The 19,840-nt window shown below is 36.4% G+C and overlaps 2 protein-coding genes across 2 annotated transcripts; one reads left to right on the forward strand and one right to left on the reverse strand.

The window, feature by feature from the left end:
• Nucleotides 1-1,045: 1,045 nt before the first annotated feature.
• Nucleotides 1,046-5,331, reverse strand: LOC127422887 (glucose-6-phosphatase catalytic subunit 1-like). Its single transcript, XM_051666707.1, has 5 exons — nt 5,068-5,331; nt 4,856-4,965; nt 4,647-4,755; nt 2,293-2,408; nt 1,046-2,003 (listed from the first exon to the last, which is right to left on the reverse strand). Exons 1-5 carry the CDS (start codon nt 5,295-5,297, stop codon nt 1,501-1,503), a joined length of 1,068 nt encoding a protein of 355 aa, XP_051522667.1. The 5' UTR covers nt 5,298-5,331; the 3' UTR covers nt 1,046-1,500.
• Nucleotides 5,332-9,359: 4,028 nt separating this feature from the next.
• LOC127422888 (glucose-6-phosphatase catalytic subunit 1-like) lies at nt 9,360-19,578 on the forward strand. The gene is made up of 5 exons (XM_051666708.1): nt 9,360-9,626; nt 11,515-11,624; nt 12,492-12,597; nt 12,685-12,800; nt 16,283-19,578. The coding sequence occupies exons 1-5, from the start codon at nt 9,409-9,411 to the stop codon at nt 16,786-16,788; spliced, it is 1,056 nt and encodes a 351-aa protein (XP_051522668.1). The 5' UTR covers nt 9,360-9,408; the 3' UTR covers nt 16,789-19,578.
• Nucleotides 19,579-19,840: the final 262 nt, after the last annotated feature.

Here is a 19,840-nt window from a genome sequence, read left to right on the forward strand (position 1 = left end):
TACATTATAAGGAATCATCTTAAGGAGACAGTGGTACGAAAAGTGCTGTAATACAAAGTTCACTAGCATCAGCATAGTAGTATTCAAGACAGATTAAAGTGCAAAAATTATATATATATATATATATATATATATATATGATCTAGTGACTGGTTAAGTGCTCAAGGAAAAGATGTGTTTTTAGCTGTTTTTTGAAGACAGAAGTCAGCTTCACGGATGGAGTTGGGAAGGTCATTCCACCAATGTGGTACGATGAAACCAAAAGTTCGTGAAAGTGTTTTGGTGCCTCTTTGTGTTGGTACAACAAGGCGCCATTCTTTAGCTGACCGCAGGCTTCTGGTGGGAAATTATTTTAGGTATGCTGGAGCAGACCCAGTGACTGTTCTGTATGCCAGCATCAGAGCCTTGAATTTAATACGTGCATACGTGAAAAGAGACAAGGAGTGGTGTAACATGCGCTCTCTTTGGTTCATTAAAGACCAGACATGCTGTTGCATTCTGGATCATTTGCAGGGGTCTAATTGCGCATGCAGGAAGGCCTGCAATGAGACCATTACAGTAGTCCAGTCTAGTTAAGACAAGTGACGTTTGATGAAGTTGTGTGGCATGTTCAGAGAGGAAAGGTCTTATTTTCCTGATATTGTAGAATGTAAATCTATATGATCGTGCTGTCTTTGAGATGTGGTCTGTGAAATTTAGTTGGTTATCAATGGTTATCCCTAGATTTCTGACCGTTTTGGAAGGCGTTACTGTAGATGAACCCAGCTGCACGGTGATGTTGTGCTCAGCAGCAGGGTTGGCTGGAAAGACAAGGAGTTCTTTCCAGTATCACTAAGTTCACCTTATAATTAACATTTTGTGTTGTACACGTTAATGCAAATTAAGTAAAGCTAAAAATGTATTAAATATGTACGTTTCTGAGTAGAAGCTATTTATTTTATTACGTTATGGTTATTGAGCCAACAAATTTCTTTTTTCAGTGTATGCTTGGGTCTCTGAGAGTTAAATGTACGACAAAGGAGGAATACAGGACAAGGTATATTTTCAGTGTTTTATTAAAAATTACCTAAACATTTTCCAAAAATAGAATAATAAAGAAAATACTTCTGAAATATATAATCCCTAGGGAGAACACAATTTGTTCTCCTATATATATTTATTTAGTTCTCAAAAAATAACTTAACCTTAAGCAAAACCACTTACATTTGTCAAATACCAGACCTTTTCTTGTAGTTCCAAAAGCACTAAGATAAAAACGTATCAAATAAAACATTTTTACAAAAGGATGTACAAATACAAAACAATACTTCCAATATAACAGTCCTTAATTTAAACTCTAGTTATCTGCATCCCTTTCGTTAGAAAACACATTTCAAAATGTCAAAAGTTGATCATTTCGGCATTGTTACTTTGACTGATGGGATGAATTATGAAAATGAACTAGTCTGAAATACTGTAGTTGCGTAGTTGTCTTACAGTCTTGTACAGTTATTTCCCAGTTTAAAGCTGCTTCTTGCTCTGTAATCCGAGAGCTCCAGACACGCAGTACGGGATGATACTGACCGTGGCTAGGGGAACAGTGGCACTCTTGCAGAAAGACAGCAGATAGAAGAGAGCAGCCGTGTGTGTTGGAGGCTTGATTGAATCGAAGAGATGCAGCAGGAAGAGAGAGGCCACGATACAGGCGATCCTGACGCGTGCACTGCTGCTCTTCTTTCTCTCAGTGTACAGTGGGGAGTGAAGACCGAGTCCCAAACCAAACAGAGTACCCATGTTTCTCAACAGGCTGGCGAAGGGGCTGGTGTCCATATGGACCCAGGCAGGATTGACGCACCATTTCTGAGCTTTCTCAAGGGTCCACAGGAGATCCACATCAAGAGCTTTAAGGAGCACATAGAAGCCCACGGCAAAAGAGAGAAGGAACAGCGTGATGTTAAGGTAATTCTTCAGACTGGCATTGTAGATCCACGTCTGTCTGTTGAAGGCCTCTGCAACAATCATGCCTGGGAAAAAAAAAAAAAAAAAAAAAACAAGAATAAATAATTTAATTTTACCACCACAACAGCTTTAATCATTTATTTTGTGTTCCTGAAGCTGGTAGTGTTGTGCTAACAATGCAAAGGTCATGGGTTCAATTCACAGGGAACACACAATTCGATAAAATGTAAGTCTCAAATGCAACGTAAGTCACTCTGGATATAGCATCTGCCAGATGCATGAATGTAAACGTTTTGAGGTGGACAATATTTTAAGATTAATCTGCAGGTGGATGGTTTTGTGATATATTCTGACCTGTAATAACACCAGCGATAACTTGATGGGGAAAATGGGCAGCAATGAAGACTCTGGAGAGACATACACAGACCTGGACCGTCCAGAAGAGAGTCCAGAGTGAACCACGCAAGTACCTGATTAAAAAAATAGACAGAATAATGTATCGTATATTCATTGTTTTGCAGCAGAGGCATGGCAGTTTTCTCGTACTTTACAATCAGTTATCTGTATTGAAACAAAATCTCTTAAAGGAATATTCCGGGTTCAAAACAAGCTGAGCACAGTCAGCAGCATTTGTGACTAAATGTTGATTACCACAAAAAATTATTTGGACTCATCCCTCTTTTTGTTTTAAAAAACAAAACAAAAATGGCGGTTAAAGTGAGGCACTTACAATGGAAATGAATGGGGCCAATTCTTGAAGGGTTTAAAGGCAGAAATGTGAAGCTTATAATTGTATAAAAGCATTTACATGAATTATTCTGTTAAACTCATGTATTATTTGAGCTGTTGAGTTGATTTTTACGGCCATTTACTACATAGGGTTTTAGGGTTTACCGCATTACGTCATCATGGCAATGAAGTTGTAAAATTAGATATAACTTTACACAGAAAAAGTAAGTGAGTGATTGTATCACACTAAAATCATGTTGCATACATACTGTGCTGTTTACGTGTTGTGGCTGTACTTTTAAAAAAGTATTTTAAAATATACGGATTGGCCCCATTTTTTTCCATTCCTAGTGCCTCACTGTAACCCAGATTTTTGCTTCTTTTTTTTTTTTTTAAGAAAAGGAGGGACAAATCAAAATTAATTATTGTGGTAATCAATTTTATGCTACAAATGCTGTTAATTGAGCTCAACTTGTATTAAACCCCGGAATATTATTTTGATACCCTGTCAAAACCTGTCCATTGACACTATGTACCAGAACGGCTTGAAGCAGTCTACACTGTAATCATCGAAGTGAACATTAAAGGCATATTCCAGGTTCAATACAAGTTAAGCTCATTCGACAGTTTGTGTGGCATAATGTTGATTACCACAAAAATTGATTTCCACTCATCCCTCCTTTTCTTTAAAAAAAAAAAGCAAAAATGGCAGTTACAGTGTGATGCTTACAATGGAAGCGAATGAGGCCAATCCGTAAACTTAAAATATTCAAAAGTTTCAAAAGTATAGCCACAAGACGAAAACTTTATGTGAATTAACATGATTTTAGAGTAATATAATCACTTAATAACCTTTTCTGTGTAAAGTTATTGTCAATTTTACAACTTCGTTGCCATGACAATGTAATGCATAAAACCTTAAACCCTAAAAAGATGATATACACAACTTTACAGCTCAAATAATACACAAGTTTTAACAAAATAATTAATGTAAGTGCTTTTATAAAATGATAAACTTCACATTTCTGACTTTAAACCCTCCAAAAATTTGGCCCCCATTCACTTCCATTGTAAGTGCCTCACTGTAACCTCCATTTTTGCTTTTTTTAAAGAAAGGAGGCAGGAGTCAAAATAAATGTTTATGGAAATCAACATTATGTCACAAATGCTGTTGACTGAGGTTAACCCACAGTTAAATGGGTGAATAACCTGTTCCTACTTTATTTTTAATGGAAATCCACTGGTAAAAACAATGACCACTTACATGTGGTTAGAAAAAAATATATATTTAAATAAGTAGATCAGAGAGAGACATCACAAGCTGGCTTTGATTATTTAAAAATATAGGCTAACGAATACAATTCATGGCAAAATAAATTTACACATATGATATTTGGTAAGCAAAATAATTTTATTTAAGACGGACGGGTTAATAAAAGTGTCTGGAGTTGCAGCGCGTCAGAAATTGAACGGGGCATCTGTCTACTGTCAGTTCGACACAACTCTATAGGCGCATCCAGTGTCACTGATTATAATGGGAGCGATTTACATTTGACGCGATGTATCAGGGTGTTTCATTGGGGTCCAAAATGTCGGAGACCTCATTAAAAATCAGAAAATTCTGCACTAATTTTCACTAATGTCACTAATCAAAGTAGTGACATAGAAATCAAATATTTGTTTTTACAATGGACAAAAGGTCACATTGCCTTGCTTCGGAAATTCTCAAATCATGCTGAGATAACATGGATCATCAGGATTTGAACAATCATATGGAGTCCATGCCAGCTTGAGAACTTTGTATGAACTTTTCACTCAAATTGTTATGCTGATAATATGCTTTGTAATGAAAAAAAAAAAAAAAAAAAAAGCAAAACTGACAATTTTCAATAATGGTCTCAGACTTTTGGATCCCACTGCATCATTCAGCATTCAGTTACTTAAATAACATGTGATTCACTAATTCTAGGCTGACTTACAAGCTCTTAGATGATGCTTTCTTCTCTTTGCTCAGCATTATGGCGAGGATGGAGGTGACCAAGGCATAGTAGACACCAGCAGCACCCATAGCATGACCAGATGGGCTACCTGCATGAAGAAGCACCTAAGTGATGAAGGTGCTCTTTTGATGGTTGATGAGAAAAGTACTACACTGTGATCAGATACTCCTATAGTGAGAAAGACGCACCTGGGCCAGTCTCACAGGTCATGGGGTACTGCTCGATGTGTGGAGCAGAGCTGTTTGTGTAGTAAGAAGTCTCATGGACCCACCAGTATGGACGTTCTCCAAACAAGATCCTTAAATGGACAAATCAAATGTCAGATTTTCAGATGCATCATTAAAATTATATTTTTAATTAACTTCTTGTAGTGAAATCCTTTATTGGTCCCTATGCTTACCATTTGAAGACCATATTGAGCCAATCTCCAATCACAGCCACCCAGATAAGCTTGATGCCAACTGATTCTTTTAGGTGGAACCAGATGGGAAAGAAGATGAAGAAGGTGTTTCTCAGGTCTGCAGCAAAGGAGACAAAAAGAAACCATCCCTGGGCATCTTTGTAATGGGTTTGTAGGTATTGGGTGCTACTCACCCCAAACCCATGCAGTGTATCCATTACACTATTCATGATGTTCTCTAAGGCAGGTTGACTCTTTGTTGACGAGCTAGTCAAGAGTGATAGTGCTCCACCCCCTGCTTTCTGTTTATATACTAGCAGGCCCACCACCACAACGCATGGACAAAATGATCTTTGAACCTTGCACATGTGTAATAAAACACAGAAGGGAACAGAAAAAATAAAAAATCGCCAAAGTTAAGAGCGTGTTTGTCCTGTCGGGAGAGATAACGCACAAACAAGTTCAGGAGAGAATGTACGTAGAAAAGACGTAGCAGTGGATCAATGAACTCCTGTGACCTTAGAAACACATCCAGACTCTATATATTGGTTACTGTTTTCAACAACTGTTTTCCAGTGTAACTGGATGTTTGTGTTTGTGTGTGTGTGTGTGTGTGTCTTATAGCTTTTATCATAACTTTGGTTTGCATGATTTATAAAATTATACATAATTGGTGAATCTCACAAAAACATCAAAATTCTATATTGTATAAAGAAAACAAGGCCTATTTAAAAAAAATAAAATAAAAAAAAAAATAGATTTTTTTGTTTTTGCACTATTTTCCTGCCAATTAAGCATATTTTCCCCCAGAAATGATCATTTCCCTTACGCATTAAGATTTGCAATTCTTTTGCAATGTTTTGTAATTATTCTCATTACTGTTATACAGTATTACTGTATTTCCACCGGAAAATTAATGACATATTAATTTAAAAAAAAAAAATCCTCTTTTGTAAGTCCCCATCTGATAGCCCGAAGAATGTAGTTCGCAACCATCAGATCCTGTCGAGGAAAATAGCAGGGGCAATGAGCCTACCCATGGACCAAGCTGGTGGCCATGCCAGTAAGGCTGGGATGACGTGTTAATATATGATCTGTAGAACGAAAGTAACAATGCAGTTGGATGACATACTGTACATTAACGACTGAATGACATGGCTGATTGCAATCGTGAGTCTTCCCGGTGGAATTATCGCTTATGCTTTCATTACCATAAAAATTACTGTAATATGATTATTTTTTCTTGTGAATCTGCATAATAAATAAATGCAATACAACAAAAAACACCATGATCAGTGTTGTGTAAATTACTAAAAAAGCAAACCACATAAATGACTAATTACTTCTATATAATTTTAATCGGATTACTTCATCAACAAGTAATCACATTACTAATTACTTTTAAGTTACTTTCTAGAACACTTTAAAGAATCACTTCACAGACATACATATGAACATGAATTCATATATATATATATATATATATATATGTGTGTGTGTGTGTTATACATAGAGCTTTCAGTCGATGAATTTTTTTTTTATATATATCTTGATTAATCGCATACTTCTTTGTAGTTAATTGCGATTAATCTCAGATTTTGAATGTACTGAAATTTGACATTATATATATTATTTTCTTGTCAAAATGCATTTATTTTCATCTTAGGAAAGAAAACAAAAAAAATATGTAACAATATAATGCTTTATTAACATTTTCCAAACAAAGCCTTCCACAAGAAATGCACTAAAATAGCACCAATTTGAGTTGTTAAAAGTTTCCCAAAGTCTAAGTGGGAGTTTGACTAATTGAAAGAACTAGTTTCCTCATACGTTGCATATTCATTGCATGGCGCATTAAATCTCTTAAACTCTCACCCTCCACAATATTAATCTGCTGGTAGACTGTGGCTATCCGCTTTGTTACTGCAATCGTGAAGCTGCGTTCATGATTCGCATCAGAACGTCAACAGCAGCGTCAAGCTTTGAACTCAACATGAAAAGCACTTCCAGACAAAAACGTCTCATTCTGCGTTTTGGTGATAGTTAAAATTTGACTTGCTTCTGTGATAATTAAAATGCACCTTTCAAGTCCCATCTGGGCTTGTTTTGTACATCATACAGCACTAAGAGCTCCTTTCTCCATCATTTTATCACTGATAGGTGACAAGTGCTGTCGGAGATTCTTTTATTTTTCGAGATAGCAACCTCCAAGGCTCTATCATAGGAGAGTATTACGACAGTACCGCCCATAGAATGTCAATGGGAATGTCATGTTATTCTATTTTATGCAAAGTTTGTAGGGTCATTCCAAAGATTCCGCCCTTCACACAAGTGTTTATGCCGTATTAATGGTAAATGCGTTAATCGCGATAAAAATTAACGCATTAAACTATTTTAATTAATCACATGCGTAAGCGCATTAATTCTGATAGCTCTAGTTATACATAAATATTATCATTTTAGAAATATGGGGGGGGCGAGCAATTAATTTTCTTATGGGGGGAGGGTATTTTGTGAACATTTTTCTTGACAGGTTTTGTGAGATTCACCTTTATATTGTATATGAGTTAGTAATATCTCTCATACCTGAGAAAACAGCATCATGAAATTTATTTGATGTCTTTCATTCAGATTAAGTCAGTTTCATTGAGCCAATATAATTTTCTTGGATTAGGTCGAATTAATGTACTATAATAGTTCTAACTTCATTAGGTTTGTCAAACTCAGTATGTTAAGGTTTATTTATTTATTTATTTATTTATTATGTTGGACCAACTTAATAAATTTTATTGATCATTAGTATATGCCAGGTGAGCAAGTGTAATGACAGTAAAACAGTTGCACCCTCAATTTAATAGCATCTGCTTATATTGATATAACAGACACTCTTTTTAAATACCAATATAACAGAATAAGAAACATTATTAAATCTCTTCCTGTTCTCATCTTGCTCAAAAATGCATAAATAACACTTCATTTTAACACTTTTTCTTCCTATCCAGTCCCATGCAAATCATGCTGGGAAATGAAAATTCCCTGCCCAGTTTTATCAATGCTACATTAACACAACAAAAGTATTAATGTAGTCCCAACTCAAATGGATTAAGTAAACTTCCATTTTACAAATTGAAATTTATAAAATGCAGTGCAATCAAGTTGTAACAAAATGTTCTAAACTGTGTTGCTTTGTTTATATTCATTAAGTTAATTGAACAAGCAGCAAAAATATATTTTTTAGTGTTCTATCGAAATCAATGTGACCCAATACAAATTTCCTTTTTAGTTTTTTTCTCAAAACAAACACTTCTGGTTTGATTGATCTGTATCCCTCGTCATTTGTGGCTTTTGGGAAAACAAGGCAAAAATGTCAACAACAATCCAGTTAAGCATCCTGCTCCTAAGATAATCACAGGACAACATGAAAGCTGTCACTCTCAGACAGGCATTCTTTTTACAATTTGCATAAGCAATCTCTAATTTGCATTCCATTGCATTGTTTATATGTATGTTACATAAGTGAATCAATCATTAAATTGATCCGTGATGTTTAAAAGACTGAAGTTGAACTATACTCAGTGCAGGGCTTTTGGCTAGTTGCTAGACATTGCAGTTACAGTACTACTTTTTAAGGTATAGTAATTTACTAAGACCTGGTTCATGTAGTTGGAATAGGCTTGCCAAATTGGATCAATTAAATGGTTTTTACTGATTTTAATTTTGATTGGTTCAGTTCACAGCCCCAAAAAGACAAACCCCAATGTCTGGTATTTGATATCCCATCAAAAGTTCTCAGTGAAATTGGCTTTATGAAAGAGTTGCACAGTACCACAAAGTTCCATAATATGCTGAAGTCTGAAAGTAGAGTTTTTCAACAAAACAAAATCTCACAGGTCAGAACAAGAAAGGAATATTTATGGCTTTTTTTCTATATACAGAGGGACAAAATGTCACCGTTCATCCCAAACCACTCATATCCATTAGATTTGGGTCAGCATTAAATGTGTCACTCTTAGATGTAGACACAGATCATAGTGACATCACAGTGGATACATCTGAAGACAAAACCAATTATTGCGGCCACTCATCATTTTATCAGCGTTTGCGCCATCAGCGTCACCACAGGTCAAAGATCATGAAAACTGTGGGCCCTTGAGTTCTCCAACAGACATGCAAACAAAACAAAACCACCTAGCCTTGAATAAAGTCCAACTGGGGCAAAAAACTGGGGTGCGACAGTAGAAACCTGGTAGGCTGCCTTTGTATATCTAGTTTGATCTCCTGCCCTGTGGTTTGTGGCTATCCTCTTTCCAAGCACGCTTTTCCTTCTCTCAGCCTGCAGAGATGGACCTGCTTCACAGCTGGGGAGTGAATCTAGCCATCCATTTGCAGACAGAGTACCGGGACTATGAGAACGTGTTTCAGTGGGTCTCCTCCGTGGCGGATCTCCACACCACCTTCTTTGTCTTTTTTCCCATTTGGTTTTACCTGTGCAGAGATGTTGCTGTTAAACTCATCTGGGTGGCTGTGGTTGGAGATTGGCTGAACCTGGTCTTGAAGTGGTAGGATGCTCTTTGGTTTGTGTATTCTTACTTAAATAAAAAATAAATGAACAAGAAGTAATGAAAATCCCAAATTATTCTAGTAGCATACACACAATTCTTGCAATTGTAGGTTTTTGGCTAGGTTTAATGAGAAACTGGTGCATTCCCAGAAATAGTAGGGGAGAATGAAGGCAGTTACAGTAGTACCATAAGTGTCATTTATTAATACTCGCACAATAGCACAAGTTTACCTGCCATCTTTTGATATAAAAATCTTATACTGTACATGTGCAAATGTTGCAGTACCATTAACATAGAAATTGAGAAATGAGAAATTGATATCAAATTTAATTCAAGAAGTCCCTGTTTTGTGGCTGGTTGTAATATTGGTTGGGGCAATTGTAGCAACTTGAAAAAAAAGTATGACTTCCTTTCTTTTACGGAACACAAATTAAGATATTCTAAAGGATGTATGATGTGTTTTTGTCTGTACAATGTAAGTCAATGGGGTCCAAAACTTTCAAGCTCCAGAAAAACACAAAGGCAGCATAAAGTTTGTCCATACGATTTGAATGGTTTAACCCATGTCTTCTAAAGCAGCAATGATCGCTTTGCATGAGAAAAAGAAGGATGTATGATGTGTTTTTGTCTGTACATTGTAAGTCAGTGGGGTCCAAAACCAGTCTGATCTCACATAAAAATCGGCAAGTGTGTGCCGATTTTTCTTTAGCCGAAATTGGAATATGTTGACCGAATTTGAAAACACTGCCTCCAGAGGCTAAAGCCGTAAGTGTTTCATAGCAAATAAACAAGCGTGACATCCATTTATATCCAGGAGAGGTCGCAGAAGCCAGTTGTAAAAATAATTCTTTTCAGCTGAACAGGGTGTAAAACAGTACAAATAAATACTTATTTTATTTAATCTACCCCCCAACCAAAACTCAGATCTAACCCTAACCATTAGTAGAGACAAAATGCAATGTTAGGGACAAAAATTCAACCTCCTTATCATGCTCATGATTGTTTATACAAACGTGATTACTTCCTCGTTTGATTGGGTATTAAACTGTGGTCTCCCATGCATCTGACACAACGTGCTAACAGTCGAGCCATGAGGGAAAGTAACTGTTGTTGAGCTGTTCCAAATATGTCCGATGGGAGATAGGGCTTGGCAGAGAGTCAGCATACTGTTGCTGATCCTAGGGTAACAGAACTTTCGGAAACAGCATGCCAACTTCCCGTGTGATCATGTTGCCAAAACTTTCAAGCTCCAAAAACAAATTTATACAAATGAAATCGTAAGAAATCATACGAAATAGCCAACTCGTAAAATCTATATGAATTTTCATGAGATCGGTTTGGTGTATTGCATCCTCACACACGCGGGGAAGTATGTGAATGTGCTTCTCTTATGAATGCACCAAGAAGACTGTGGATGTCAAGATTTTTAGCGAATTAGGACATAAATGTTGTATCTAAAGTGATCATATCACTTTAGAAAACATGGATTAAACCACCCGAGTTGTATGGATTATCTTTATGCTGCCTTCATGTGCTTTTTGGAGCTTGAAAGTGTTGGACCCCATTGACTTGCATTATATGGACAAAATCACCTCCAAAATGTCTTAATTTGTTTTCAGTAGAAGAAAGAAAGCCATATGAGTTTGAGATGGCATAAGGGTGAGTAAATAATGAGAGAATTATCTTTTCTGGGTGAACTATACTTTTAAGTCTCTTACAATTGCCCCTTGTTTAAAGTGCCACTGGAGCATTTCAAAGAATAGCATTAAATTGCATTCTGCATTTCCTTTGTGTAGTTATTCTTACTTAGTGAAATTAAGACTAAATGTACAAGATTGAAATGATTTATGATGATAATTCATATCATTTTGTGGTATATTCATAGGGTGCTATTTGGTGAAAGGCCGTACTGGTGGGTGCATGAGACCAGGTTTTACGGCCCTTTAAAACATCCCGAACTGCAACAATTCCCCATAACATGTGAAACCGGACCAGGTACTGAATATTTCTATAATTATTACACAACTCTGTGTTATACTTGATTCTTATTAGTTAATCGCAATTGAACATTGTCCCAGACAACCAATTTCCGAGTTATGCTATACTGTAGTTTCATGTCTCTTGTATCACTCCGCATTCTCCTTGTTCTCACATAACAAAATAATTTAAACTTAAAACCATATTTAATGACCATTTATTTTCCAGTGTGATCATGTTGCAATATGCATGGTCGTTATCGTAAAATAAACTTCCCCAGGGTGATACAAGAACCCTCCACATCGGGGTCTTTGGGGCTTATTTTTTAATAATGGCCAGCTTTATCTCCACATGAAGTCTTGCGCTATTTGTAGTTGTGCAATTTATGCAAGGTTGCTCTTCTAATCTCCCATGTGGAAATGGGTCTTATCATACTGTTCCAGTTCAAGGGCCATTTATGAATGAAGTAATTTATATTACTTTCTAGTACTATTACACATCCCAAATGTTCATTCATTCTTGACCTGAATTGGTATTCTGGGCCAATTAAAATGGCATACATATAACCTGTTCTTCATGCTTCCAAAATAATCCATTATAATTAGAATTTTAGCTAAATGGGTGTTGGTATTTGGCATCAGTTGTTAGTTTGTCAACAGTTGATACTTAAATGAAACCTACTCTATTAAATCTCCTAAACTACCAAAGAACAATAACATTTTCCTCTGGGGACTCAAGAGTTTATCAGATAATGCAAAAACAATAGCTTTTTCATACAATCTCTGACATGACATCATTACATGTTCTGTTATTTCTAAGGCTAAAACCTTGTTTAGCTTTTGTCCCATTCATACTGCCAATGTTATTTTGGTTCTTCTCTTTCAGGGAGCCCATCGGGTCATGCCATGGGCTCTGCAGGCGTTGGGTATGTGATGGTCACAGCTGTGCTTTCCATTGTTGCTGAAAGAAAAATACCTGTTCTATGTTATAGGTGAGTTTGAGACAAGGGAACAGATCTGTGCCTGGATTGTTCCTACAGTATACAGTATTACAGTATCTGACAGTAATCTGCTTTTAGGTTTTTACAGTTGATGCTCTGGATGCTGCTGAGCTTGGTGGAGTTACTGGTGTGCATGTCTAGAGTCTATCTGGCAGCCCATTTCCCACACCAAGTTGTCAGTGGAGTTATTTCTGGTAGGTCTCTTCTTAATTCTTATCGATTATATGAAATGGTCACCCAAAAATGCACATTCTATTATTATTTACTCACCCACATGTTGTCCCAAACCACTATGCTGTTATTTTTCAATGGAAGACAAAAGATCTTTACACAACTCTTTTCTATAAAACAACTGATAGTGACCAGGGGTTTTCAATTAAATTAGTCCATACAACTTGTGTGCTATATAATCCAAGTTTTCTGAAGCCAAACAATACATTTTACATTACATTTATGCATTTGGCAGACGCTTTTATCTAAAGCGACTTACAGTGCCCTTATTACAGGGACAATCCCCCTGGAGCAATCTGGAGTTAAGTGCCTTGCTCAAGGACACAGTGGTGGTGGCTGTGGGGATTGAACCAACAACTTTCTGCTTACTAGTTCAGTGCTTTAGTCCACTACACCACCACCACTCCAATAGCTTTGTGTAATGAACAGAGCTAAATTTAGGTCGTCATTCATGGAAAATCTTAATCTCCATTCTGCATACTTGGAGTTCTGTGTTCGGTTATGCCACTTCAGAATCACTCAGTTATTAGCTTCAGTGGAGCTGAAGATTACCAATGAATGTCTAAAATATGGGTCTTTTCCTCACACAAACACTATTGTATGGCTTCAGAAGACTTGGAATATACAGTAGAACATGAGTCATATAGACTACTTTTAAGGTGTTTTTTCATGGTGATCTCTAGATATTCATGTCATTTTCAAAATTTTCACATGAATTGTTTGTACATTTGGATAGATATTGTAAAGTACATTATGAACATATTAATGCCCGCTTTAATACACGGGTTTACCTGGGTTTAAGCTTATTTTAATCTGAATATCTGAATGAATATATTTAATATATACTAGTGTTACAGTTTCTATGAAGTCCATAATTATAATGCATTGTAAAGGAATTATAATGCATTAGTAATGTCTAATAATACACCTTATAATATGTTATAACTTATAAATAATTGTAACCACAATTATAATACATTATAATACTTCCATATTCATAGTTATACCTTAGATTATAATGCATAATAACACAAGCAACATCCAATTTTATCTGCAGAAGTTATAATGTATTATATATGTGTGTAATATATATATATATATATATATATATATATATATATATATATATATATATATATATATATATATAATAGGTATGTTTTAAGTAAAATGACAAAAGCAATTGACAAAAGTCTTATTATAAACATCCATAAGATATTTTTAAGTGGTTATAAGACATTACAAGTCATGCTGGAAGTTATATACATTACACATGCATAAAATACAAAATAACACACATTTAATGTAAATGTTTAGATATTCCGAAAAACTTTTGTAAAGCTACAAGGTTAAAATGTATCAGAAACTCTCTCTTGAGAAAGAAAATATGTATGTTAATCACACATGTAGCCAATGTGCTTGGGAGTAAACAAAACAAAAACAAAATCAAAACAAACAAAAAAAATAATCAAACTGATTCTATATTGGACTCAATTCAATAAACTTTATTGTTTGTGCATCTTATTTGGAGACATATTTTATAAATAACTTTCACTGTATAAGTTTGACTTGTAGTGTATTGTATGTTAAAAGTTTATGTTATGGCTCTTTATAAGAAGATATTGCTTTTGTAACTTAAAGTAGACAGAGACCACTTATAATATGATCATGTCAAAAAAAGTTATAATTATTTATGAGAAGTTATAACTTATAAGGTTGAAACAGATCTCTACTTGTTTGGGAAAAGAGGAAGCAGGAACTGGATAACAATCAACAGACTTTTAATAAACACTGACGAAGAATTCACATAAACAAAAGCGCACACACACGAACACTGCTGCGTGCCTCTCTCTCTCTCTCTTTCTCTCTCTCTCTCTGTCTCTCTCTCTCTCTCTCTCTCTCTCTCTGGCATCGCCGGCTCCTCCTTTTATCTCTCTTCCACTGATTAGGCAACTCAGTGCCGGGCGTGCATCCTCTCGGCCAGCCATGCCCTCCTCCTCGTCACATACCCCCACCGCATGATTCAGGCCGGGGAAACCTCCGCTCTGACATACTGCCCCCTTCCCTTCCTGGAGGGAAGGAGTTGCCCATTCGGCTATTCCGTCGCTGGCTGGTCTTCCCCACCTCCTGGGTACCTGGGTAGGACATGGGGAGGGGAGAGAGAAAGAGAGCGAGAGAGACAGAGAGAAGGAGAGAGAGAGAAAAGGAAAACTCCAGTTCCTGACCACGCCACTATTCGGTCCTCAGCCAGCTGTCCACGACACCGGGTGATGGCACTGGATTCCGCCTCCTGGTGGACGGCAGCGGTTCCTCCGCTTCCAGGCGGACGGCAGCAACTCCTCCATCCCCTGGCAGACGGTAACAGCTCCTCCGCCTCCTGGCAGCAGCTCCTCCGTCTCCTGGCAGCGGCTCCTCTGTCTCCTGGCAGATCGCTCCAGTACCATCAAACCAATCCTCTCCTCACCTTCGCAATCCTCCATCAGCGGCGAGGGCTCTCTGATGCATGTCTTCCTCCAGTCCCGGGTTTCGGCACCAGAGTAACAGTTCAGGAAAGGAGGATGCGGGAGCCGGATCCACATTCAACGAGACTTTAATTAGAATACAACATCAAACTGAAAACACAGCAACATAAAACACACACACAGAGCGTCTGCATGTGTGTCTCTCTCTCTCTCTCTCTGGCGTCCCTGGCTCTTCCCTTATCTCCCTCCCGCTGATTAGCAACTCAGCGCCCATCCTCACGGCTCGGCCACGCCCTCCTCCTCATCACAAAGGTGTATTATGAGACATTATGAATGCAATATAATGCATGTATAATACCTTTACAATGCATTATAAATATGGTCATCATAGAAAGTGTTACCAAATATTTATCACAATTAATCACGTGATTTTGTGATCGCGATTAACCATAGATTTTCAAAGTGCTGAAATTTGACTATTATATACTTCTTTTCCTATCAAAATGCATTTTATTCCTTCTTACAAAAGAAAAGAATACAATATGTAAACAATAATGTTTTATGGACATTTTCCAAAGAAAGCCTTCCACAGTGAAAGACAGAAATGCACTAAAATAGCACACTTAAGTAAGACTGACTAATTGAAAGAACGAGTCCCCATAGGTTGCATATTCATTGCACTGGGCATCAAAACTCTTCAACCCTCATCTTCCACAATATTAAATTGCCAGCAGGCTCTGGCTATACACTTTGCTACAGCAATCGTGAAGCTGCATTAACATGATTTGTGTAATTTTGTATTTTGTGTGTGTCCTTTTTGGAGCTTGACAGACATGGTCACTATGAACTGTTGTTGTATGGAAAAGATTTGCATAAATGTCCTTCAATATATCTTCTTTTGCATTCCATTTCTTTAACATAACAAAGCATCAATGCTGTATGTTGCTTCCAGACTCTCACATCTGTGTCTCTTTTGTTGTTAGGCTTAATTGTGGCAGAAATATTCTCTAGAGTGCAATGGATCTACAGTGCTAGTCTGAAGAAGTACTTCATTGTCACTCTGTTCCTGCTGTTCTTTGCGGTGGGCTTCTACGTGTTGTTAAAAGCTCTGGGTGTGGATTTGCTGTGGACATTGGCAAAGGCCCAGAAATGTTGCATCAATCCCGACTGGGTCCTTATGGACACCAGCCCGTTTGCCAGCCTTTTGAGGAACATGGGAACACTTTTGGGTTTGGGGTTTGGTCTTCACTTATCGTGTTACAATGAACGCAAGAAAAACAGCAGTGCCCCCTTCAGGGCAGGATGTATTTTTGTATCATTGGTACTGCTACAGCTCCTGGACTCAATGACGTTTTCCTCAAACAACCAATTAATTTTCTACCTTCTGTCATTCTGCAAGAGTGCTGCTGCTCTAGTGGTGCCCACTGCACTGGTTCCTGCTGTGATATCTTTGATTTCTCCAAAAAGCAAACATGAAAAGGACATGTAGCTCAATATTCAAATGGTGTAAATCATTGGTGAATGGTACATCATACATCAAGTTCGACTGACATGGTTTTGCAAATCATCTGCTAATGCAAATTTCTCAATACAAATGTAGTGGTAGAGAAAACATTTTTGGCAAGCACTATACTGTTGTGCACTGTTATAAAAATACCTCAGAGTGCAGTTATAGGATGGGTAGCAACAAAACTGGCATTTAAACTGCTGACTGCACCCTCCTGTGATTTAAGTCTGTTGTATAAATGGTTTCATTGTCTATGTCAGTTGTGCTCAACTGGCTTTGCTTAAGTAACCGGATTAGTTTTTAAAAATCAAGTGGCAACCCAACATTGTGCCAAAATTGTTTTTTGTACAAAAGTAAAAGAAAAGGCCCTTGGTCAAAGATTGAAATGTATTAATATTACAGTTTTGAAGGATTAGGAAGGGTCATGCAACCTGTTAGTGTTGGCCAGATAATTTTGCGCCAAAATACCATCGTTTTTTTGGACGCCCAGCCTTCAAGTCAACATCAAAAGACTTATCAAAAAGTTGATAAGCCAAATTTATTTAGCTATTCTAACTATGCACAATTATACAGTTGTATTTAATTTTTTGCATTTAGCATTGTTTTTACCTGCTGCAAGCAACCCATTTTTGAGTTGCGACCCACTTGTTGCAAACCCCTGGTCAATAGACCATGTTTTCTCCCTATAAATAACTATCGAAAAAGCCACTCTGCATTTTGAGACAAGTATATCTAAATAGCTTTACAGGAGAACTTTCACAAGATCACATTATGACATGAATTTTTCGAAGATTACAAGCAAAGATTTTTCCAAGATTATTTGATCTTGTTGTTGGCAAGTCTTCATATTATGGCACCTGCATATCTTGTTATCTGTGAATGGTTTTAAAGCAGGCTGGCTCATTCACTAAATAACTTCATGTTCAAAGGTCCCTCAGTCATGCTCTGCACATGTTCTGTACATTATTCCTGCTGACTGTTGTCATTTGGATCATTCAACTCTATGCGAGTTACAGTACCATTCACCTATAATACTTACCAACCTAATTACACAAACAATGGAACAAAAAGCAGATTCTACACATTAGATTAGATTTATTGCCTACAGATAAATGGTATTTTAAATCCACTAAAAAATATTCAAGCAATGTTATGTAAGTTGAAACCCCCTTTTTCATCGATGCAAAAATATGTATTTTAATTGTTGCATAAACCATTCAGATCACATATTTAAACTGTAAAAAGTGAAAACAAGCTGATTTGACCTTTATGATATATTTCTACCTGATTTTAACCTTATAATTTTTTTTTTTTTTTTTTTTTTTAAATAATAAAAAAAAATTATGTAATTTAGACGTTATCACAAGAAGCAATCTGTGGGCTACTCAACTTTTTTTTTTTTTTTTTTTTTTTTTACAGTGTAGGTAAGTCCAGTACTTAAAGACCTGTTTCACGTAGACATTATAATAAAAACTGTATAAACTTGGAGCCAAATATCAGTGTTTACTGTAGCCTACTAAAGTAGGACATATCTTGCCATCTTTTTATGACTGACTCTTTTTTATTGAATACTGTGACACAAAGAAATATACAAAGGCATAACTTTTAACTTCTGAAATCAATGTAGCATGCATGTCTTTCACTTTTGCTTATTCCAGATTACTTTAATTGCCCACATTATTACATATAATGGGAGTATACATGTTTATACGTAGAGATAATGTTCCTTTCCATTTCGCTTATGCATTTCAAACTCACCACAAGTGTTAAATTTGACAGACAGTAAGTCCTGTGGCAGTGGCTTTCTCTGTTCATTAGTGAAAAGCAATGAATTATGCATCGCATTAACCCATTTAATCCCAAATATTTCTCAGTGAAACAAACTACTGTACATGGCTTTTCTTTTCTTATTTTCTTTTTTCTTTTTCTTTTTTTAAATATTCATAATAGTGGTCTATTGATATGGGGTTTTTCCATGGTTGATTATTAAATGATTACAACCCCCCTTTTGTGGAGCTTTGATACAGAAATCATCTTTCAGAGGAGCACAGTGAAATTAAATGGTTCTGACCATGCGATTAGTTTACCACCCATGTACAAATGTCAAAATGAAATCGAAACTGCAGTCATTTATAGCTGACACTCTCTATAAAATACACCAACAAAATAAAATACATAACTCTCTATAAGATACATTAACAACTGTTTGTAGACCCTTCAAATTTCAAACAAAATTTTTGTCACAAATGTAACTGGAGGAATTAAATGGGTTAAAATTCATGCATTAAAACTCTCAAAAATCATCATTGTTTATATGTATATATGTGTGTGTGTGTGTGTGTGTGTGTGTGTGTGTGTGTGTGTGTGTGTGTGTGTGTGTGTGTGTGTGTGTGTGTGAAAAAAAATTGTTTAATCTAATATTTTACTTGCTGCACATTGGTTAATTTTCATCCCGTGGACTGCATTTAAATGTTAACAAGCTTAGCTTAGTTTTCTCTTACTGTCTTTTATACATGCTTAAATTTTGATCTGCCATAAGGGTTTGTGATGGGCGTAGTAGGGCAAAGGCCAGAACATTTTGTTTATGTGATTGGTGGCCTGGAGAATCTAAACAGTGGAGAGCAGCCCATTACATCACAGACTGCACAAACAGCGTTATCAATGTTTTTCACTCCTAACTGAAGGTTACATGTTGAACGTGTGCCACCCAGCACAGATCTGTCCCAAATAATGCACAATAAAGTTGTTATTTGGTCACTTGCAATTAAGGCATACAAATGCACATGTCCTAATTTGTTGTTTGCATGGAGTAAATGAATGCATTTCATAAAATAACCCAGAGGTTGCACTTTAATTACTCAGGAGTTTTCATGGAGATCAACTTTATATTTCGTTTAAGTATCAGTGTTGACTCAGATGTTTTTCCTAACATTCCTGAGGAGAAATAAACAGAGACACAATTGTTGATATAATAAGAATATAGAGCTATAATATTAATGTGGATTGCATAGCTCAGATAATTTGGTGTTGAAAG

This window comes from Myxocyprinus asiaticus, chromosome 32, assembly GCF_019703515.2.
Source record: "Myxocyprinus asiaticus isolate MX2 ecotype Aquarium Trade chromosome 32, UBuf_Myxa_2, whole genome shotgun sequence".
NCBI lineage: Eukaryota > Metazoa > Chordata > Actinopteri > Cypriniformes > Catostomidae > Myxocyprinus > Myxocyprinus asiaticus.